This window comes from Taudactylus pleione, unplaced genomic scaffold (assembly GCF_031769625.1).
Source record: "Taudactylus pleione unplaced genomic scaffold, aTauple2 ptg000092l, whole genome shotgun sequence".
In the NCBI taxonomy this organism is placed as follows: domain Eukaryota; kingdom Metazoa; phylum Chordata; class Amphibia; order Anura; family Myobatrachidae; genus Taudactylus; species Taudactylus pleione.
The window spans coordinates 10,644,262-10,669,189 of record NW_028284494.1 but is presented as its reverse complement, the minus strand read 5'-3'; the positions used below and the strand labels follow the sequence as shown (position 1 = coordinate 10,669,189).

General features: G+C 44.0%; 1 protein-coding gene and 1 pseudogene across 2 annotated transcripts in view; one reads left to right on the top strand and one right to left on the bottom strand.

The window, feature by feature from the left end:
• ITGA2 (integrin subunit alpha 2) overlaps positions 1–24,928 on the top strand; it is a 185,031-nt gene that overhangs the window by 123,352 nt on the left and 36,751 nt on the right. For both annotated transcript variants that reach the window (XM_088469430.1, XM_088469431.1), the window contains exons 16-22: positions 7,962–8,101; positions 8,937–9,091; positions 14,054–14,164; positions 15,651–15,733; positions 17,710–17,851; positions 19,979–20,068; positions 21,300–21,376. In XM_088469430.1, the coding sequence (XP_088325556.1) occupies positions 7,962–8,101; positions 8,937–9,091; positions 14,054–14,164; positions 15,651–15,733; positions 17,710–17,851; positions 19,979–20,068; positions 21,300–21,376 (798 nt within the window). The remainder of the gene's footprint in view (positions 1–7,961; positions 8,102–8,936; positions 9,092–14,053; positions 14,165–15,650; positions 15,734–17,709; positions 17,852–19,978; positions 20,069–21,299; positions 21,377–24,928) is intronic.
• LOC148527175 (uncharacterized) lies at positions 2,017–5,194 on the bottom strand (annotated as a pseudogene).

The window sequence follows — 24,928 nt, the reverse complement described above, 5'->3', positions numbered from 1 at the left end:
AGATCAGTTATGTACCATCTAATAACTTGTGTATATTAAGAACTTCGATTGTTTGCTTACTCTCTATATCCAATGATGTTATTCTTATTATCTCTATTATCCTTATCAGATCATCTGCGCACTATTTAATAGTTTGTGTATATATATTTTTATATATTTTAATTACATTTTTTATATATAAAAAAATGTGTCTATTTAGATAAATTTAAATATAATAAACATCGATTAATTGGAATCGGATATAGGCTAATTTATAATATATAATGTGTTTTTTTTTGTATGCTCTCTATACTTATTAATGCTGTCTTTAGGTCAGTTATGCACCAACATGCACCAGTTGGCATGTATTTTTATCTATTGGATGCCAATCATCGAAATTCGTACAACATTAAGTGTCTTTAATGACTAGCAACTCTATCTAAATACAGTGTTGCATATCCACATCTGAAACGAGGTCCGTGCAACATATGAGATTGAGCATGTGCAAAATAGTACTTGGGAGAAATACCTGTTACTAATTGACTAATCAGTCCAGTACTTATAGCAGCTGCTAAGATGGGGGAGCACACCGTCTGAAGAAACCGCCGATGAGCCTGAGGCGGAGAAACGCGTCACGAGTGCTCACCTGCTGACAAGGCCACGAGTCTCTGGGTTTCCGTTTGCCACGAGTGTATCTCCCTGCTGCATTTGAGAAAGATACAGCGAATGGTAACAATAAGATCTGCATTGGTTTACTGCTTCAAATATATCTTAACACCTTGATATCTTACTTAACCAATATATAAATAAATAAAGACACGGACACCAGAGCTTGGCTAAAAAGGTCACAGCTTTTTATTTATAAATTATTAATCAACCTAACCAGGGTGGCTAAGAGACGCTGCAAACTCAGTTCTAGCTTTCACGCTGATCAGAATACTCGGAGGACTACTTAAAAGTCCCCCCTCTAGACATACTAACGATGTGAGAGTCTCACTTCCCTCTAGGGCCAATCCGAGGTGCTACCGTACAGCCAGCACTCGGGTCCCCCGCACAGAGCAGGACAAATTCGCCAGGGGCAACGAGGGTCAGTGCCCCCACAAAGTTATCTTACGCCCTCTAAAGCCACTGAGTTGCAGCGTACTCCCGCCAAAGCCAGGCCCTAAAAGAGACTGGCCCGCCACCCAAAAACCTAACCCAGGAACGAGAACAAGTCCTTAATAAACAAAGCTGTGCCCACAGCATTAAGATGTACCCCATCATGCCGAAAAAACTTCCCAAGCTCTCCGACCAGAAAAACATGTCTAATCGCCATTCCACCCAGAGACTCAACATGTCTCGTAATTGCCACATTCACCTTCTTTCGTGACCTATCCAACGCACCATGCTTGCGCACACCTCTCCAATTCAAACGCGGCATCATATCCGACCAAACAATCTGAATTGTCGGCCATCTGACACGAATCTCTTCCAAAACTTCACGCAGCCTCACTATCAATTCAACTCCTTTCAACTGACCAAGATCATTCCCTCCAACATGGAGCACCAAGAATTTGGGAGTTCCCCATTTGGAAACAGATGAAACAATCAATCCTAGCACCGACTCCACACGTAAACCTCTCACACCAATCCAGCGAACGCTAACACCACTCGGCCACAAGTTCTGACCCTGTGACAAGACATGTTTTTCCGCCCAAAAAATATAAGAATGGCCCACTAGCCACACTGTCACATCTTCATTTGCCAAATCTGTGGAAAAAGAGAAAAACCCTAACCTTAACAACCGCACCATACCCAAAAACACAAACACAACTTTAACAACACATGGCAACTAACTATCAGGGATGCAAATGTGGGGAAACTGGAACCCGAGTGAAGAAGAAAACCCAAAAAACCTTCCCGTGAACCAAATATGGGCCAAATCATGGCTAACGGGAGCAAAAATTAAAAAATCCCTTCACACCCCCAATTGTTCAACGCTAGCCGTTGAACAATTGGCGGGTAAGCAACGCTTTCGGGTTCATGCCAGGAGCGCATCTACAACTTGTCGCAGCGCACATACTTCTTAAAAGCAGCCGACTTCCAACGCCCTACTTGCTGAATGGAGTCTGCTGAAGCTCCAGCGAGAGCCGCGCTAGTAGCAGCCCCAATTCGGAAGGAATGAGTACCATATTCTGACGGATCTGCCCCTAATTCAAGCAAGCCTTTCCTAAATACTGCTGCGAACTGGTATTTCGTGAGGGGTGAATTATCCGCATGTAGCAACCATTGCGCTCCCCCCGAAGGGCGCATTACCATGTAATCTGCCGCTAAGTGTACCGGACAAATATTCTGGTCCTGCTGTTGTTGCAAAGTAACCCACTTGCCCCTGCCTGTTTGATCGGTTTTAGAGAACGAAGTCGACAAAGCACCGACGAATCTCTAAAAACGATATCGCTCAACAAAAGTCCTGAGGAATTGGACGCCTTGTTGGAAGCTACCAGCTCACTAACTCTAAATGCACCAAAAAATGCCGTTGCAAATGTAAGACGGAAAAGACAAGCCTCAAAATTATCAGAGGCCACCCTCCCCATTACTGATAACAAATTTGCCAACAAATGTAAGTCCACAGGCCGCCGTGAATCCGAACGAACGGGAAAACCTTAGCCCAACCTTTCATGGCCTTTGTCAACACAAAAGACTTGGTGGGGTCATGCAAACCCTTCAGCTTACAAAAAAAAGAAATCCCTGCAAGCGCGGATCCCATGGAGGCCCTGGACCTACCCTGTTGATATCTTTCCCAAACAAAGGAAGAAATCAACTCATCCGCTGACTTACCCTCCTTCTCAAGGAGTGCACCATGAGTGCACCAATCCCGCCAAGCGGCCGAATAAGCCTTGAGAGTCGACTGGGCAAGCGATTGTAACGCCAAACCTTCTAAGCCGGCCTGATGATCTGCCACACAAAAGGGGGGCACACCAAACCAACGTCAGAAGCCGACGGGACAAGAGCTTTAAAGCGTGCAAATTGAAAGCGAGACAAAGCATCAGCAATTTCGTTACAGACACCCGGTACATGTCTAGCTCTAAACCTTATATTACCCTCGAGGCAGCGCAAAACTAAATGCCGAAGCAAACGTAAAACAAAAGGTGAGGACGAACGTTGGTTGTTGATGGCGTGAACCACTCCCAGATTGTCACACCAAAATACTACTTGGCAGTTACTCAGTCGTACCGACCAGAGTTCCACCGCTACGACAATTGGGAACAGCTCCAACAACAACATGTTATTCGTCAGCCCCTCCCTGTGCCAATCAAGAGGCCATGGAGCAGCACACCACTCCCCATTGATAAAGGCCCCAAAACCAGACGACCCAGCCGCATCAGTAAAAAGTTGAAGCATGCTATTCGCCAACGGGGGCGAAGGCCAAATGCGTTCACCATTGAAACTCAACAAAAAACGCTTCCAATTCCTAAGATCCTCTTTAATCTCTCCCGACAGGCGAATATACTGATGCGGCTGCGTCGCACCGACTGTGGCCCTCTCCAATTTTCTGCAGAAAACTCTACCCATGGGAATGATCCGACAGGCAAAGTTTAAGGAACCCAGGAGCGACTGAACCCTGCGTAACCTAACTGGTTCTGCTGCTAAACACGACTCAATTAGTTCCTGCAGTTTCTCCACTTTATCCTTAGGTAGCCTGCAACAACCCGCTGCCGTGTCTATCTCTATGCCTAAGTACGACAAACACGCCACCGGACCCTCCGTCTTGTCATGGACAATGGGGACACCTAACACTTTGAACAAAGCCTGCGCCGAAAAGAGAAGATCAGCACAAACTTCGCTCTTTCCTGGGCCTATAAAGAGAAAATCATCCAAATAGTGCGCTATACCCATCTGACCTGTACCGGCATGCAGACACCATTGAAGAAAAGAGCTGAATTTCTCAAAATAGGCACAGGAAACCGCGCAACCCATGGGCAAACACTTGTCTACAAAATAACCCGAATCCAATTTAAAACCCATGAATTGCATGGCCTCCGGATGCATCGGTAACAAACGAAATGCAGCCTCTATGTCTAGCTTTGCCATTAAGGCGCCACTACCAAAACTGCGAACTAAGTCCAAAGTAGCATCAAAAGATTGATACACTACCCTACAATAGTTCCCAGGTATAGCATCATTCACTGAACCGCCCCGAGGATGGGAGAGATGTTGAATCAAGCGGAACTTACCCAGCAGGGGATATACAGAGGTTATGCAAAGGAGGACAGGGAAAGGGACCTTCCATCCTCCCCAGCAAAACCTCCGCACTCACTTTCCTCCTCAATTCCCCTGGGAAGTCCCTGGCGGAACGCAAATTCTGTGACGCCCTTATCCGTAAAGGCCCCTTTATAGGTAAATGAAAACCAACTGTGAAACCTTCTAACAAAAACAAAGCATCCTCTCTACGAGGATATAACTGTAACCATCTGGTAAGAGAATCTAAGCATACTGGAGAAAAGGCTTTAACCATTTCCTTTGTGACTCTCTCCTGTGACGCACTTCCTGAACCCCGTTGACAATCCTTGGCTGGATGCTCCCCCCCGCAGAGACGACAGGAGTGGCGAAAACGACAGCCTGCACCCCGCGTACACTTGAAGTCATTATAGGCATAACATTTACCTCTCCCCCCTCCCGCCGTCCCCTGTCTGTTGTTTGCAAGATCCTTACGAGGGGGAGCACCATCCAAGGGGGGCCGACGCTGCTGCGACACCTCCAGCCAAACCTCTACGTCTTTAACCCCAAATGGAATCAGGAGAGCACCGTTATGCTTCTTGCGAAATTGAGAGTCATATTCGCGCCATGCCAGATTACGAGACCTGACGAACATGTCGAGTACCAAAAATAAATATCTTATAATGTTAACATGTTCGTCTGCCCTGGTCTCCAAATAACATGTCGCAAAAATGAGCATTCCCTTCAGCCATGTGTTGAAGCTGCAAAAGGCATCTTCGCCAATGCCGCCCGACTTCTTTGCCTGTGTGAATCCCTTTTTCATATCATCTGTGAGCGAAAAAAGGTCCACGAATTTTCCCCTGCGTATTCTGCTTCTAACACTTTTACGCAAGCCCCTAAGCACGGCCGTATTAGCACAGTGAACCATGTCTGCGCCTGCTTCTTGCGCTTTAGCCCCTATCTCATCATCCTTCCTAGTATTGTTACTAGACTTTTTTGCTAGACGCCGCGCTACCATTCGCGCAATTTTGTGGGGGCGTGCAGGGGATCCAGAAGAGTGTGAAGAGGAAGAGGAAGAATCGGTAGAAGACATGTCATTTTCATGCTCACTAGAACCTGATGGGCCCGGAACTCTTCGCCCACTTTATCTCTTGTTTCCGCACTTGTCCCGGTCACCGTGGTAGAAGGATCTTGTGCCGTTTCAGACAACGAAGGCATTACAGCCACCGCGGTAACTTGCCCGCTAACCGCATCTGCACCTGAAACTGAAAGAGATGTGTGAGGCACCGGCAACGTGGACAAGGTAGCGATAGTGGGCGCGGGAGTCGGGTCCACCACCGGAGGGGCAATGCGAGGACCTCGAGCCCACTTGACTGTTATTATCAACAGAGGGGTTCAAAGGAAACGTATGGGAAATAGGAGGATAAAGCACAGGCCGAAGAGGGGGTGCGGCCGGGGCAGAGGGGTAAACTTGCCAAGGCGGTACGTAAGGGTAATACAATTGCTGCTGTGTTAAAGCTGAAGGGTAGTAGATGGGGGGTGCTGTAAAATGTGCCCCGTACACAGAAGAGGAAGGGGCCACTGCAGGGGAGGATAAAACAGGTGGGGCAACACCTGAACTCCATGACGCTTGGCTCCAATTAGGACCAGCCATGGAAAGGGGCATTGGTGATGCGCTCGCCGCTGCCTGACTACCTGCTGGCGTGAACCACGGGGGCTGATAAGCCGCCTGCGATACTACACTAATGGGTACCACCCCACCGTGAGTGGGGAACCAGCTGGGAGCTGGTAAGCGTGGCGCTATGCTGCTGTGCAGCTGACTGGCCGTGCCGGCAAAATAAGGGGAGCTCATCCCCAAAATGGCGCCCGGCTGTAAGATGGCCGCCGGACCCGCCGTGTGAGCCAGGCCGACAGGACCACCCTGCGCTAAAGAGGCAGAGGAGGAGGTAAGCGGGGAAACAAGCCCACCTCCCAGGCCCGCATAAGGCCATGTGGAAGGACCAGCCATGTGCCCGGCTGCAGCGTAGGGACCTGTCGCCGACAGGTGACTCGCGGAAGGAGCCCCCGCCGGAACAGGTAAGAGGGGAGTGCTAGGAGGTGGAGAAAGGCTGACTATGCTGGGCAAACCTGTTAGCGGCGCGGGACCAGAGGCACCGGAAGATGTGCCCGGCGACGGTGTGGGGATGCTGTCGGTCGCGGAAGGAGGTCGCTCCGCCATGAGGCCTGAACCTGGTGCAGTCTGGGGAGGGAGAGGTACTGGGGAAGCCTGTCTGATGGAGGGCTGCAAAAGCAAGGGAGGGGGCGTGGCCAAAGAGGGAGAGCCTGTGTGTGCTGGGGGACTGCCGGGGGGGATGATGGATCCACCCGGAGACAAAAGTAAGAGGGCAGGCTGAGGAATGGGGGATGGACCGCGGGCGGGAGCGGAGCGAATGGGGCAGGCAAAATCAGCCAGCCCGCTGGGGGGAGGAGCGGAGCGGCGGGCCCGTGACATTATGAATGGAAAGTGGAAAGATGCAATCGAGTGCTGGCAATGTGCAACAATGAGCAGACTAGCAACCCAGATACTTAGCTCTTATAAGAAGATCAACTAAAGAGACTGAGCTAAATTCTGGCAGCCCTTTAAATAGACAAAACCTAGCTCCACCTCCTAACAATCCTGTAGGATAATCCACTCAATCTGACACAAACAGTTTAACCCAGCAACAAGGCTGTCATCAACACCCACACACAGCAGAAAACCAGCAATCTTACCTTTCCTCAATTCTATTCAAATTTCGTCCTCCATACTGCTGGCTTGTGCACCTGCCATGCAGCACCGCGTTTGATATAAGGGATACCACTGTGGTGGTAAATAGAGTGTGATATGTATACAAAAAATATCCAACAAACATGCATGTTGTTTAAAATCACTATTGGAAACCTATCTTAAGACTGTAGCCTCACTAAACAGTGTTTCAACTGGACGTATACAAAGTTGTTTTTTGTTTTTGTTTTTTGTTTTTTTCTTCTGCATGACAGTGGAATTACTGCTCATTAGAAGAATAGGAGATTATTTTCATACTGACCATTTTTTTGGGAGTTGAACTACGGAATACGGAGTTTTCTCAAATAACATTTATTCTATATCTCCTTCGGGATGGAATCACTATTATGACAACTGGATTCATCAGTTTTTATCATGATATATGTTGATAAACAGCACTGAATTATGCTCCATAGGAGCCTATACAATATTCATGCCATCTAATACTGCTTTTATTATGTATGGTGCATACTGATATCTGTGTTCATGTAATTAGGTAGCTATATTCTACTCTGTCATTACTTATATCATTTTATTTTATTTTCATATTTATTTATTTTCATTTATTTTATGTACTCTGTGTTGTTTTCTGATCTTGTAGTGATAACGTGATCACTGCATGTTTCATGTTTTAACTATTAAACTCATTACCTATTGATTAGCGCCCTTACCTTTTCTCTGTTCTTGATATTTCTCTCTTGGGAGTGATCCAGTTTTTGCCAAATTGGTAGGGCTAGCTGTTAATAGATAGAGTGTGTTTCAAACTAGACCCCTATTGTGTCTATAGGTAGTAGCGCCTTTGGATTTTTCTTTTGTTGTCTTTAGCCCCATACTGCCACAGGCTCATTACTACTAGGAGAAGAATAATTTACTGTTCAGTTATCCAGGTCATTGGCTCTTTGCTGTCAGGGTATTTTGTGCAATTGTATTATTTATGCCTCATTGTTTCATATACAATAATAACCATTTGTAACCCATTCAGGTCACAGAGTATTGCAGATGTGTCAGTGAAGGCTTCATTTAGTCCAGATAAAATAATCCTCACAAATAAGAATAGTGAGATAACTGTAAAAATTTGCTTCAATGCTCACTTCAGACCTGCAAGCTCCAATAAACAGTTAGGTGAGTAACTATGAATATTATTATTATTATTATTATTATTATTATTATTATTATTATATTATTATTTAAATAATATTTAAATCTTGAGACTATCATGTTTGAAATATAAAATATTACATTTAAAAATGTAATTGCATTTATAAATCAACACAATATAGAGTATATAGATGGCAGGGTAAATACAGTGATATACAGCATTCAACGATCGCTGCAGGTGAGCTGACTTTTAGGTGTATTTAGGTGCGGGTCTTTAGAAGTGGAGATGTTGCCCATAGCAACCAATTCGATTCTACTTAACATTTAACTAGCACCTTCTAGATCTAGAAAATAATAGCTAGAATCTGATTGGTTGCTATGGGCAACATCTCCACTTCTAAAAACCCTGCACTTTAGTAAATATACCCCACACAGTCTGTCCGTGTCCACGTGCCAGGAGCTCTGTGTTTATGCTGCCTGTGTAAGTGCAGGAAATCAGAGTACGACAGAGGTTCCTAAACTCTGCCATTACAGTCCAGGTTTTAAGGATATCCGTGCTTGAGCTCAGATGGTTAAATCAACCTGACGGAGGTACTAGTTAAGCCACCTGTGCTCAAGCATAGATATTCTTAAAAAGTGGACTGTAATGGCGGAGTTTGGGAACCTCTGGGGTATGCAGTTGCTAAGGTCCCTGAGTTAATACATGGAGTACATGAAGCAGCCGTGTGCCATTAGTCTTAGGATCCATCAGGGCAAATTGTAGCTTCATCGGTTTAGTATCCTGTTCCGCTCCATTACATCTCACTTACAAAGGAAATGTGACTGTATTTGTCAACCGTGGTCTTATCTTTCCTTTCAGTGGCCATCACTTACAATGCGACACTCGATGCTGATCTCATGTCATCACGAGTGACGTCAAGAGGACAGTTTAAGGAAAATGGTGACCGATGTATAACAAAAAACGTTGACATAAGCACAGAGGAAAGGTGTTTTGACCACGTTTTTAATGTTCAGGTATGTTCAGAACATGCAATTGCAAAGAAAATTGTAAAGCAGATTGTGTCCTGGGCTCCATATGATTGCATGGACAGAGAACGGAGGTTTGGCATTGGGCTGTAGACACTCTCTATATACTGCTGGCACTCCTGGTCTCCCCCTTCCCCATAGATGGAGTTATCAGTATATACTACTGGGGTAATTGCCAAAGTTAGTGTAAATAGTCTTAAAATAGATGGAGTTGTGAGCTGGCCATGCACATTTACATTATGGGAGATATTTATAAATCTTTCTGTTTTCTGTGCATTAATGCACATTGCGTATTGCTGTGTTTGCGCCACAATTTATAAAATGTTAAGTTTGTTGGAGCTTGGCCAAGTCTCTTATGCCGTAATGGGAAAAGAGGGAGAGAAAGGAGGCTGTATTATATTGTCTCATATACCCCCATATACTATATACATATGTGTCCTCATATATCTAGCCTCAACACTGTGTAATAGAGCAATGATCCTACATCCCTAAAAATCTAGAAATACAATGACCATTCAATGTCATTAGTCTCAGGAGACCAGTCTTGTACTCGTCTTGTGAAAACATTGGAACATTCTGTTTTTTTGTATACTTAAAGGCAAGGAGGCCTATTCCCACTGATGTCTCAAATTGGCCTTGGTGGGATGTGAGGTTATATGAAGGTATATTTTCTGTGTGATAGCAGGTGGGGGTATATGGAGATATTTTAGCTGTGTGATAGCAGGTGAGGGTATATGGAGTTATACTGGCTGTGTGATAGTATGTAGAGTTATACTGGTTGTGCGAGGGCGTGTGATAGTATACTGGTCATACAATAGGGTTGGGTATGGAGTGCCGGCGGTTGGGATGCTACTGGTCAGAATACCGACAGCGGCATCCTGACAGTCAGAATCCCGACACCCATCTTGGAACAAGGTAAGTCTACCCATAACCCCTACCCTAACCCTCTCGGTGCCTAAACCTAACCCCCTCCCTAGTGCCTAAGCCTAACCTCCTAAACCACCCTAAACCTAACACTCCCTCTCCGTTGCCTAAATCTAACCTCCCCCCTAGTGCCTAAACCTAACCTCCCCCACCCCGCACCCTAATCCTACCCCTCCCTGCCCGGTGCCTAACCCTAACCCTCCCCCTCTTGCCTAACCCTGACACCGCACCCTAACCCTCCCCTAACTGGCGATACTTACCTTCGGGATGCCGTCAGTCGGGATACTGGTGCCGGGATTCCAACGCTGTCGGCATTTCAGCGCCGGTATTTAGACTGTTGGCATCCCACACCCCAGGATGCCGATTACATCCCGTACAATAATATATAATGTTAATGGAGGTATTCTGGCTGTACGTCAACAGGTGTTGGTATATAGAGGTTTATGGCTATGCTTCAGCATGTGATGTTATATGGAGATATACTGACTGTATGGTGGTATATGAAGATGTACAGGCTGTGTGGTGGCATATGATGGTATATGAAGGTTTCCTGGAAGCGCGATGGCATGTCAGTGTATGTTAATGTGTACTGGCTGTGTGGTGGTGTATGACGGTATATGATTGTGTACTGTCTGTGCGGTTGACATATGGGGTATATGAAGGTATATATGCTGGCTTTTTCGGCTGGCATGTGAGGGTGACTTTCTTGGTTTATATGGCACCTACTAGATCCATGAATTTCCAGTAAACCACTTTTATTCCTTCCATAATTGACTTTTATCAGTGGTTTTAAACAAACAACAGACAAACTATTATTAGGAATGGTTAACTTGCTGTAAGGCTGCTATAAAGATCTAACAGACCACAGGTCTTTTACTCTTCTGTTTTCCTCTGTAGATAACACAATTGCTTCCAGATTTCTCCCATCTATTCCATATGACTGACACATGGATGTGACTGTGATAAATAATACAGTCCTCTGTCTGGTTTACTTACTGCTAGATATAATTTAATTTTAATTGATTTGTACGATTGCACTAGGAATAATGAAATAGTCTGTCTCGGGCAGAGCTCTAGTGTTTCTATATTTTAATTTAAATTCCGGTGTGATCTGCTGGCCAATCAGGCGACTCCAGCTGTCTCCAAAGTATGTAGATTGGTGACCATAAATAGCAGCTTCCTACTCACAGCTACGAGACTAACGGATTTCATTCCAGTGAAGCTGTAATTAGAGCATTAGCTCCTTGATGAAAGAGTGAATAATGCTGCTAACAATTATATAACATATCTTACGTAAACAGTGAATTTCATTGATGAAAGAGAGAATATTGCTGCTACCAATTATGCAACATGTAAACAGTAAATTATAGAACGAATAAATAACACATCTCCTAAAATGTAAACAATATTACTGTACAAATAATAAAATGTTCACATATACAAAATCTATCAGCATATTTCAAATGTGGGAGACACAAAGATCCACCCAAAAAAAAAATACACAGCCCGTCTTGTCACACATCGGGGGTCTTACCCAAGTTACCGGATCCGGCGGTGCCATCTGTGATCTCCATCGCTTCTGGCATCCCTGAGACCTGCGCTGGCACTGCTGCATGTCTGCTTAGCGTTTATCTGTCAATTCCCGTGGCGGCGGAACAGATGCATGTCCATCTTGGATTTTCCCACATGACTACATCTGCCAACCACATTCCAGCAGCCATGCTCACATGATCTGCTCGGCCAATAGGTGCTGGCAGTGCCCTATTTAAACCATCTCCTGTGTCCAGATCATTGTCAGAACCAAACTCTTCTCCCTGAATATAGTCTCTTGGCAGCAGTGGCTTCCAGCTCTGTTTTCCCTTTTCTACATCAGACTCAGCCATCAGTGATATATGCTTACAAATTGCATCTGACTCAGCTTCCAGTGTTCTCCATTCAAGTGCATAGTGTTTTAGACTAAGGGGTCTATTCACTAAGCAGTGTTAGGAGACAGAGTGAAAAGTAATATGAAAGTGATAAGGTGCCAGCCAATCAGCTCCCAACTGTCATCTCACAGGCTGTGTTTAAAAAACAGTTGGGAGCTGATTGGCTGGCACCTTATCACTTTCTTATTACTTTTCACTCTGTCTCCTAACACTGCTTAGTAAATAGACCCCTCAATCTCCAGCTTCCTGCGTATGAGCGCATTCCGCATCCATTCAGTCCGCATTCATCTCTGGTATCTACCGTCTGGGCTGTTCTGCGCTTCGCACCCGTTCCAGAAGTTGTCCCACTACATGCTGATGCATTCATCTACTCTCGATACTATGCAGCACTCCTGTATCATCATCTTCTGCAGGCTGGTACTTCTCTGTGATCACATCTACTGCCTCTCTCTACTCACTACAGTTCTGAGTACAGTACCTTCAAGAGACTATACCACTCGTGCTTCCACCACTCTATCCAGTATTCTCCTAAAATATTACATTATCTCTGTTGGGTCACAAGCACCCACACATATCCTTCTACTAGTGGTCTAGATGAATAGTATCTTAATTAAGGCTTCAAGCTTCCACTACTTTCCCAAATACAAAGCTAACTGGAAGGGTTCTGATCCAAGTCTACAAATCCCCACGGATGTGACTCACCTGATTAGTGATCAGTAATATATGTAATCACATTGACACGTACCACAATAGATAATCAATAGATAGACACCAGAAGTTAGACAGGCAATAGGTTGACAAGGTGTAAAATTTCAACATGGTCAATAGGTCGACATGCAAATGGTCAACACAGCAAAGGTCGACACATGTTGTTTTTTGTTATTTTAACCCTAATCCTAACCTTTCCCTTAGTACCTAAACCTAGCCCTCCCCCTAGTGCCTAACCCTAACCTTTCACTTCCGCAGCTAAGCCCTTCAGGTGCATTGGGGCAGCACAGATGGTGTAATGGTTAGCGTTACTGCCTCACAGCACTAAGGTCATGGGTTCGATTCCCACTATGGCCCTAACTGTGTGGAGTTTGTATATTCTCCCTGTGCTTGCGTGGGTTTCCTCCGGGTGCTCCGGTTTCCTCCCACACTCCAAAAATATACTGGTAGGTTAATTGGCTCCCAACACAAATTAACCCTAGTGTGTATGTGTGCGCATGAGATAGGGAATATAGATTGTAAGCTTCACTGGGGCAGGGACAGATGTGAATGGTAAGATATTCTCTGTAAAGCGCTGCGGAATATGTGTGCGCTATATAAATAACTGGTAATAATAATAATAATAATAATAACCCTAACCCTAAAAATCATGAAAAACCATGTGTTGACCTTTTTTTTGTGTCGACCTTTTGACCATGTTGACCTTTAACACTGTCGACCTTATGTACGGATGACCATTTAACCCTGTCGAACTTTTAACCCTGTCGACCTATTTACTGTCGACCTTCTGGTGTCTATATATTGACCAGGGCCGTAGCTAGGGTAGTGCGGCCGGTGCCATCGCACAGGGCACCACAGGTCAGGGGTCACTGTTTGGGCCTGTCAAATTTCTGTTTATAATCATTCTTGCTTGTAGCTTCCTCTTATTCCATCCCCAGCATCTCCTGGCCTCTCCTATCTCTTCCCTGGCCCTTCCCCATGAATTCATGGCCCTTTTTTGGGTGCATTATGTCCCTTTGAAAAATTAGGGGGCGCCAATGCTCTTTCTGGCACAGGGCACCAAAAAATCTAGATACTGCTCTACTATTGACTATCTATCTACCATCCGTATACCCTTGGAGGACCATGCACAGTGGCAACATCTCATTAGGGGTGATACCGGCAAACAGTATCAATTTTCAATGCCCAAAAGTGATCTAGGTTGGTCCCCTCTCACTTATGGATCATTTATGAAAAAGTGTTTTCTAAAAAATAATTTGAAAATGAAAATAATAATAAATATTATGTTTACTATTGTTAATAAGTCTAGTACTTTGTTGTCAGGGAGAAAGCATACTGTATGTATTTTTAGTAACTGATTAGTAACCAAACAATTGTGTTTTCCTATTAACAGGAGACATCAGACTCGGAGAACGCCCTGGCATTGCGCATTAATATCGCCGCTCAAAGACCTAATAGCAGTCCGGTTTTAAATCCGTATTTGTCTGGCTCCAGCGAATGGTTTGTAAGTAAAGAAATAAGTAAAATATTCAGTTTACAATTTGTAATATTATTCAGTGTTTTGTTTTTTTTCACGGTTATATCACGGGGACACTTATTCCCAGCTCATACTGCCAGTGAGGGACAAAAACAGTACAAATGTAAAAATTCAAAGTTGGAATACAGAATATTATTTGTAGTTAATGCCGTCTGTCATGTGACAAAAATACAATAAATATCTTTTTAGTCAAACTGGGAAATTGGCATTCATTGTGCATTGGCCGAGATGGTCAGAGCCTAATACTTGCTTTATTCCACTTGTATCCTACTTCTACAGAGAGACAATCTACTAAGAGAGAGAGCTCAATAAACTGCTCTGATATATGACCAGTGTCCAAGCTCTTCACTATGCTGCTTATGTCGCTACTGCATAATATTATTAGTTTTAGTTCATTAACTTTAATTAAGGTTAAAGGCTGACAACCTATTTCCGGTTATATTGGGCAGGAGGACATGAAATGCGAGAGTGGGAAAATAAACTAATAATGGACCCTTGGTAATTGTACAGGGTCTTAACGAAGGGTGTGTGACTGGTGCCACCACCTATGGTGCAAATCTGAGGAGAATGCAAGTTTTCTACCCTGACACCACCATTTTTCAGCTAACCAGAGAGGCACCCAGCTACATAGAATGGTGTAGGGCACATTCTTGGGATGCCCATCTTCCTGCTCCTGGCATATATTATGTGATATCACCATGTCATGTGGTGGGGCACCGGCCCAGGGAGCCTCTGTCCCCTTCTACGGCATTGTAATTCTATGACGTATTATAATCAAATGTTATATACTTCTATTAATATGGGCAGCACAGACGGTGTAATGGTTAGCATTACTGCCTCACAGAACTGAGGTCATGGGTTCAATTGCCACCACGGCCCTACCTGTGTGGAGTTTGTATATTCTCCCTGTGCTTGCGTGGGTTTCCTCCCACAATCCATAAATATACTGGTATTAATTGGCTCCCAACACAAATTAACCCTAGTGTGTGTGTGTGCATGTGATAGGGAACATAGTATGTAAGCTCCACTGGGCAGGGACTGGTGTGGAATATGTGTGCGCTATATAAATAACTGGTAATAATAATAAAAAAGATAATATATTAGTATAATGTACCCGGGTCAACTCAGACTCCGCCCAATCTCTGCTGTTCATCGCACACACACATCTTCCCCCCTCCCAAGCTCACTTGTGGCTCTGTCCTGACTCCCCCGCGCAGCTCTCTTCCGACTACACCCCCCCCCCACTACGACACTTTATCTTACCCACCATTCCCATACTTACCCCGGTGTCTGCTCCTCCTCTCCTAAGGCTGTCCTGTCTCCCTAGCAGGGGGAGCTGTAGGCTTCCAAAGTGTGCGCATTGATGGGACAGCCTTACAAAATTATTAAGTAGATGATCAAAGTGCAGGAGAAGGATGAAATTACATTTTGTTTTGTTTATGTTCTGCATTAGATCCCCTTTCTAAAGGAGTGTGGAGACGATGGAGTTTGTATATCTGACCTCTCACTACAAATTGAGCAGAAACCAAAGGATGTGTAAGTTGGTTACTGTTATTATACATGAAGCATTATTGTATCATCAGGAACACTAAGCATATTGGGGCTCATTTAGTTTTTCCATGTACATAGGAGACAATGCACTTGAAATAAAATGATATGCTCAAATGTCCCATTATACGCATATCAATATGCATCCAAATAAAACAAAGACATTTGTGCCAGACGTATGTACTATGGATAGGAGATACCATAGAGATGTGACATTGTACTGGGAGCATAGTGGCACAATTCTTAGTATTGCTGCCGCAAAGCACTGTGGTCATGAATTCAATTCCAACCAGGGCTTTATTTGTGTAGATTTTGTATGTTCTCCCTATGTTTGTTTGGGTTTCCTCCAAAGTACTCCAGTTTCCACAATCCAAAACATAGTGGTAGTTTAATTGGCTTCTGACAAAAATTAACCCTGGTATGTAAGTGTGCCCATTTGATAGGGAATATAGATTGTAAGCTGCACTTGAACTGGGACTGACGTGAATTATTAAATATTCGTTATCAATTCCTTTGTCCGTGGAAACAACAGTTTTTGCATAATTACCACTTGTCCTTCAAGGGCCAATCTCATCTGCTGTGGTCGAGGGTGTTTGTCCCTGTTCCACCATATGAGGCAGGGATGGGGTTCTACTCCCACCTTTTGTTGGTCCCAAAACAGAACTTGTCCTTGTCCTTTCGACCCATTTTGAAACACAAGGCTCTCAACTTACATCTGTAAGTTGCTAAGTTGAAGATGCAGTCAATCCATATGGCCATCAATTCCATGGAGCAGGATGAGTTCCATGGATATATAAAGATGCGTACTTGCTCTTCTCAATCTGGAAGGGGCATCACTGACTCCTCAGATTTGCAATGGGCACTACCATTCAGGGCTCTCCACTGCAGTCTGGCCACAGCCCTCCATGTCATCACTATGGTCATGGCTGTGATGGTGGTGCACTTGGGAGTGATGATCATCCCATATCTGGATGACCTCCTCATCAATGCGAGCGCAGAAACTTTGCTCCAGACTCATCTGCAAACGAACACAAGGAAAGAGCATGGTTGGGTGATCAACTTCCAGAAGTCATACCTCATCCTGTCACAGTGCATGATCTTCCTCGGGCTCCTATTCACCATCAGGTGTCAAAAGGAAAAGATCTTGGCTAGCCACAGGCATATTCTTGCCCTGCTCTCTGCCAAGCAGTAGTTCTTCTGTGCATGTAGTTGCTGAGCAGGATGGTATCTGGATTCGAAGCGATTCCGTTGGCTTGCTTCCCTTTTGCGGACTTTCCAGCTGCAACTTCTTTCTCGCTGGTCTTGAGCGACTCAAGTGTTCCAATTGTTACAGACAATCCATCAGTCACAGCAAATGCAACCTTGAATAGGGTCTTCCTCTGTCAAACTGGCAGTGGACAATAGTGGCCACCGATGCCAGCCTGTAGGGTTGGGGCTTGGTGATGCTGGGCCTACATCTCCAAGGAGTTTGGTCTCAGGCAGAGGCAAGACTTCCCATAAATGTCCTAGAGTTATTGGTAATTTTTCTGGCTCTCCTTAAGGAGCCTATTCGTCTTTTTCCTTCAGACGCCTCCTGCAGGCATTTTTGCACAGCAGCAGCTGCGTCCAAACTGTGCATCTCTTAATCAGGTCCACTATAAAGCTACATATATAGTCAGAGGCTTGGTGCTTGGAAGTATTAGGGTGTTGTTTCTGAGTATTAGAGGGGAAGGTTGTTACAAAGAAGAACACCCAGGAAGGATCCCCTCTCCATACATGTCCTTCCCCAGGACCAAGTGGCATGCTGAGCTTTCAATGCCCCCAGATTTCAGTCTGCCAGGTACTGACAACCATTAGATCCACAGGAAATGCAGAGAACTATGCAAAGTTTGTGAACTGGGTAATTAAGTCCAGATGGCACCTGAGTGTATAGACACATTACTTTGGGACAAAATCTAATATATATATTCCTTACCCCATAACAGCAAATTACCATACGTTGTCAGTGATAAGAATAGACGGCTACTGTTTCAAGTGACATTGAGAAATAAAAGGGAAAATGCATATAACACAAAGCTGAAAGCTGTTTTCTCCGAGAACCTGTTCTTCGCATCATCATCCTCTTCTGTGAGTATGTTCTCGTTTTATTTTGTGTATTTGTGGAACCTCAACAGAAATCTTATGACGCACAGGCCAACTAAATACGCCGCCATTTTAATAATTCTGCCTTTTTCTAGTCGCTACAGAACTGATTGGTGCATTGCCAGGTTTACCAGATGAGCTCGCAAAACCTCTGCTTCTCTATATGTAGGCAGCCGGTTCACTTTAATATCTGGTCCAGTGATCAGATGGTTTGTGGCGAAGGCTTAATACCTTCCAATGGACCTTATTTTGAAGACATTTTTACGGGACATTCCAGATTTCTGGGCCACTATAGGGGCGTAGTTTCTGTACAAAGTGGACATATTGGGCCGGGTTTGGGTGGATCAGGGTAGAGTTTGGTTGGATCGGGGGTCAGACCTATTTAGTCCCGATTTGACCTTTGTAAATGTTGGGTGATATGACAGACCCTCCATCCCTGTGTTACTGTACCTGCGGCTTTGGGTAGTGACATACTGTACAGGCACTTGGAGCACCTGTGTTTCACTGTAGTCAACTTCCGCTTATTACTGCACATTGCAGGCAGTATAGAGTCAATGCTCTCTGCACACGCTAAGGGCAGGGTCAGCATACAGTGTGCGTGTGTGCTTCATGTGATAGGAACTCCGCTCTATCGTTATCTGTTGCTTGTAGATAAATACAGAGGGGGGGGGGGGGGGATTCAATTAAGTCTGAGTCACACATCTTTTCATTAGTTCCATCAGTCCTGTGAGGAGCATTATACCTGGAGTAAGGCTCAACAATATCCCTCATGTTTGCTCACCACGTCTGGAGTGTGTCACTATGCTTAATGTATTCTCCTGTCATCAGCCCTATTTATCTATCTGGCTGGAAGCAGTCACTCTTCCTTTCTGTAGCTGATGAGCAGGGTTTGTCTTTCACTATTAGGGGTCTATTTACTAAGCAGTGTTAGGAGACAGAGTGAAAAGTGATAAGGTGCCAGCCAATCAGCTCCTAACTACCATCTCACAGGCTGGGTTTGAAAAATGACAGTTGGGAGCTGATTGGCTGTCACCATATCACTTTTCACTTCTCCTAACACTGCTTAGTAAATAGACCCCTTAGTGGTCTATTCAATCAACTCACCCCCGCGGGTCCGGCCAAGTAAGTTTGGGGGAGATAAAGTACCTACCAATCAGCACTTAACTGTCACTTTACAGGAAGTGGGCGGGATGCATGACGATCACCACAAAGGACCACTCTCTTGGTAAGAGCGGCCCTTTGCGATGGAGGGACTTCCGGGTCTAAGCATACGCAGAAGGACACACGAGCTGTGGGGGGTGCTGGGAGGCATTCGATTGGATCCCTCTCTCAGCGCTCTCCTGATACAAGCTCATAGGCTTCTATGGGTAACACCATCAGAAAGATGGCGTTACCCTCTGCAACCAAGGACACTCCGGGGCTTGGTGCATATGAGAAGTGCAGTCAAACTCACATTTTGGGGGTTTGACCGCATTTCTCCCTTTGATGCATCCAGCCCTGTGTTTGAAAAATGACAGTGAAGCTGGGTACACACTGGAGCAATGTCAGGCTGATTTGCCATTTCATAAAGACAAGTCGCCTACATCGCTCAGTGTGTACACTCAGTATGCGGGTCCCCGCGGTCACTAGCGGCGGCGTCAGGTTTGACGTACTGCACATCAAACCTGACGATTTTGCATGCGGGCTAATGTATGTTAATGAAGGACTGAACAAGTGATCGTTCTGTCGTTAATTAATCGCTGTAATGTGTACCGGCAATCATGCGATGTACAGGGTGTGCCTGGACATCGCCATGATTACCGGTCGTTTCAGTGTGTACCCAACTTTAGGAGCTGATTGGTTGGCACTTTATCTCCGTCCACTTTATCTCGCTCCAAGGCTTAGTACATAAACTCCAAAGACTTAACATAACAGTTAGGAGCTGATTGGTTGGTACTTTGACTCTCTCCAAGGCTTCCTACATTCCCCCCCCAGACAGGGGCCTATGATTTTTATTGGTTATGATGTCATGCATAAAGTGAATCCATATGTGGGGAAAATCAGTTTTTTGTAATTATATATTTATACTGTAAGTATTTATAATTTGTACTGATTTAGTTATTTATGTTGCAGGGTGACGGAACAGAAGTATTGTGCCAAGTTGGCAATACACAGTCCGTCAGCTGTCTGGTTGGTTTTCCATGCCTGAAAGACAATCAAAAGGTATTTAAATGTGTTATTATTAAAAGAAAATGAGTGAATGGCATTTTGAAGGGAAAAATAATAAAACGACTTTCAGTTTGTTGTACTTTTACTGTTTATTTTTCTAGCATTTTATATTTGATACTAAGGGCCTAATTCAGCAGTGCACTCATGTGCAGAACAGGTCTGCGAGCCCGCACGGAGACTGACAGCAGACTGTCTGTGATTGACAGTCTGCTGCCATTTGGGGGTGGGGAGGGGGCGGTGTGCCGCCGCCATTGCCGGGGAGGGAAGAAGCCAGGATCTCCATCGGCTGATGGAGATTTCCTGGTCTCTTCCTCTAAACTGCGGCGGCCGGCTGCGGGGCCCCATTGGCCACCTTAGCTGGCTGATGTTACGCAGATTATCCGATGCTGCTTTGGACAACGCAGCTCGCATAAGTAATGCCTCCTGCTGCATTACCATATCTGCAAGGATCGCAATTGCAAAGCTGCCTGCGTGCATACATCATATCTATAACCTGCGTGCATACATCATATATCTATAGCCTGCGAGCATACATCATATGTCTATAGCCTGCGTGCATCTTTGCAATTATGATGCTTGCAGAATCAGGCCCTAAACTTTAAACAACAATTTTAAGCAATTCCATTTATAAATTACAGGCCTGCATGGGTGAATTTCCTGCTTTAAGATACAGAGATTTATTTGGGTCCAGAACTGGCCAAAATCAGACAAATATGTGAAAATGTCCTAAATTTGTAATACTCGTAGATGCAATTTAGTAAAAAAAAAGCTAATTTTAAGGGTTGTTTATATTATTTCTATTTTTTTACCACCAATATATTATATTATGTATTATATTATGCTGTGTTAATATCACTAATTATGTCAGTGTTTAGGTTTTACTTGACTGTTATTCATAGAGAAAATCAGACAATTACAGTGATTTCTGAGGCTCAAGGGTGTAATTTTATTTTAAATTGATTTATTAATGGTGAAGTTATATACTGATGACACAATCGAGTACAAGTGGTAATTAAATGGAGAATATATAAAGGCGAAGCGAAAATCGTGTGCAGAGCTTGTCATACAACTTCCTTTTGTCTGCATGTTTGCCTTATGAGTTGTAATTGGACGAGGACCAATCTGCTTTGAAACAATGAGCCTTTGAAATACTTCCAATCCTCCTCAATGAAGCGTGATAATTGTACTGCTCGTAGTTAATAATTATATTTTGTTTAATGATTAGGTTTCATTTGATATCGGATTTGATTTCAACCTCAAACACCTTCAGGATAAAGCCTATATATACTTCCAGGCTATAAGGTACTGTTGATTTGTCTATACCAGCGTAGCTATACATGGAGCTATATATTTATTGTAGTTTAGGGCATTACTATCCATTCTGCTACCTGAGAGACCTTTTTACAGTACGATCATTCAAAAGTAGAGATGTGCGCAGACCTCTGTGTTTTGGTTTTGGCAAAACCAAGGTAAAATATAATTGGTGAAAGGATATCATATTATGATTGCGGAATAAATTTAATTTACAGCAGTCCCCACAGTGCTAATGTGGAAAGAAACACCCATTTGCAAAATCAAAGAAATAATGGTAAAAGAAGTGAAGGGGATTGGCGCTAAAAAGACAAATGGATATTCCAATAATAATTACCTGAATAACAGGGAACATGTATTGTAATATTTTTATTACATGAACATAACAAAGATAAACATACTTTCACATAGTTCAAATAAATACAATGGACAAATTAGGGGGTGATCCCCCAGCTTCTCACCATAAATGGGTGCTGCGATGGGCTAATGCCGACAGAGCAAAAGGGTCCTAGGTGGCTCGGCACCACCGCAGAAAATATGTGAGTCCAAACGGCTGTAGGTCAAAAAGTCCCCCAGGTGTAAGTTGCAAGCAGTACGTGCAACGCGTTTCGGGTTCCAATGAACCTTTTTCAGGTACGGATGACCTCGGTTTCGGATTGCTTTGTTTAAAATTGATAAGAACGGCTAAAATCATGTAAATTAGGACCTGTTGGCATGCAATCCAAAACTCGAGATTCATTTTTTAAATCTGAGTTTTGAACTTACAGCAGAACCCCAAAAGTGATCTGATCGATTCGACTTGGAACTCCTAAGTTCCGGTGTGTTCGTCTCCTGGGAAAACCGAACTGCACATCTCTATTCAAATGCATTATAGTTGCGACTTGAATCGTCCGAGGTTCCAAAAGTTTTTTTGTTTGTTTCAAAAAGTGTATATATATATAAAATTTTTCTCTGCTAGGGTTTTTTTAAGGCTGCTATTAATGGTTTTAATGGTTTACGATAAACCTCCTAATGGCTGACGTGTGTTTTGTGCTTAGGTCCTAATAACGTATATAAAATAACGACACTGAGAGATAAATGGCATTAATAAAAGTTAGCTATTTATTGAAAAGATCACAAATAAAAGACTGTATGGTGGCAAGAAAGGACGGGCAATAATCATCGCAGCCCAGCAATGCACCAATGCAAACACAAAATATGCATTGCAGGCGGAGTCCGCCATATGGGTGCTTACAACACACAACTAAAAAAGTGTATCCAACTCGACCTTGCAACATAACTAAAATCACCCGGAAGGGTGTAATGCTGCCCCCCCGGTGGGGTGGTTCAAACTTCAGACAAAACTGATGGCACCCAAATACAAATAAACTGCACCCGAACTGAATGACCTGCTGTTCTTTCTCGCCAATGGAAAATAGCCAACAACCGATCAAAACCTAATGAAAGGGAGGGTGGGAGGGCAAATTTCTAGACAAAGAGCCTTATACCATGTGACCACAAGCCTTAAGTACTCTAACCTTTAACCCCACCCACAAACACCTAACTGGCTAGAATTCTCCATGTGACCTCACATAAACCACCCATAGCCTTGTGGTTTAACCCACGACAGGCATAGTCTGCTTTCTGTTCTTCTTCAGAATGTCATGGACTACTGTGGCAACCACAGTCACATGGCACATGATGTAGTGAGCAGAGAGGCTTTGAACTCCCCTGTAATCTGTCTGCACTGCGACATCTTCCCCCTCCCACTCCTATCACATGACATTATGGGGTTGATTCAATTCAGCGAGAGTTGAATAGAAGTCCTGGAGCTATTCAATTGACTGTATTGCTAGGGCGACTACATTTTTTCTTATTGCACCCTCCTGAGGCTGTTTTCTGGATCTAACAGACTTGCGGCCGGCACTTTGGTCAGAGAATGCCTGTTCTCGCGACTAAACACCAAAGTTAAGTCGTGAGAACCGGCATTCTCCCGTATTCAATTTGAGGCGAAAAGCCGGAATCGGCGAATCATTTCGCCAGGCGGAAAAGTATCGCCGTATTCAATTTGAAAGACTTTCCGCCTAGGCGGAAAGTCAATGCAATGTAATAGGCGGAAAGGTTTCGCCTATGAATAGCAGGCGGAAAAAAGTGCAGAATTGGGGTTTTGGGGTGCAACATTGCGGGAACCCTCGTGCAGCCTTCAGACAGCCCCCCAAAGGTAAACTGTGTCAATTTTTTTTTTTTTTTTAAAACTTAACACCCCAAAAAATCACTTTGAATTTGGGGGGTAAAAAAAAAATGTTGGGGGACAAAGTTAACAACTAGCGAACTTGACTCTGGGGGGGTCCCCAAGTATGCCCCATGTGTTTTTTTCATTGCAGGGGCTTGCGGCAGGTGGATTTTTCAAGATTTTTTTAACTTAACTTTAGCAACTGTTAAATTTGCTGACCCCCTTTTTCAAGTCCCCCAAATTTGCTGGGATAAGTTATTTTCTGCAAAAAATACTCCTGAATGCTATTCTGCACCTCTTATACAAAAACGCTATTTAGCAGCTATTGAGCCTGTTTAAAAACAAGAAATACCTTCAGCAAGCCAAACCGGGGGTAACCATAGCTAACCCCCATGTCAGAGCATCTTTTGGGGGGTGTCAGGCTGATTTCCCCAAATCTGACAGGACTTTCCGCTTGTTTACGTTTCGCCAGGTCCCATTTTCGTGTACTTTCAAATTGAATACGGGGATATGCGGGCACGCGCGCGATACTTTTCCGCCTGCAAAACACGCGATGTAGGCGAAAAGTCTGGGAGGCGGAAAAGTATCGCGGGTCCAATCAAATTGAATATGAGCCTTAACTTGTAATTGTCGGACGAACAGCGCACGGAATTGAATAGCTCTGTGACCAACTTCTCGGCACTATTACCCTCGCGCTGAATTGAATGGCCCCCTATGAGAGCTGTGTGAGCAAGTGTCTGTGTAACAGGCTGACTGTCTGTCTGTGGCAGCCATGCTTGTTTTCCCTCCAGAATCTTTTTTTTCTAATAGATAATGATTTGTAGGAGGATAGCTGTGGAAAGGAGAATCAAATGCATATTTAAAAAATACATAACTTACTATTTAAGGGGAAAAAAACTTCTATGTGGGATTATAAATGAGAATAACCCCAGGTGTAGTTTAGTTAAAAATGCAGAGTTGAAAATAGGTTGGAAAGTGATATTATCACTGCTTTTCCAGTGCATCCACATACTGCATACAGTGTATATATAGGTGTATCTCTAATTTATTGGGCTTTGCCCAAAGACTGAGGATTTGGCATTTGCCAGTGAATACATATTTTCCGGCACACAATTAGGCACACTTTCCCAGAACGTTTGGGTCCACAATTTTTGTAGTTCACAAATGATCCTTTCAGACATCAACCAAAATTGTCCTCTTCATTTCTTATATAGACTACTATAACCATTCCTGTATGAACTGCATGCACTTTAAATTACAATACTTTCAAGTATTTAAATTTAGGAACACTGTAAAATAGAACAAATGTATACACTAGCATCAAGGTCCTT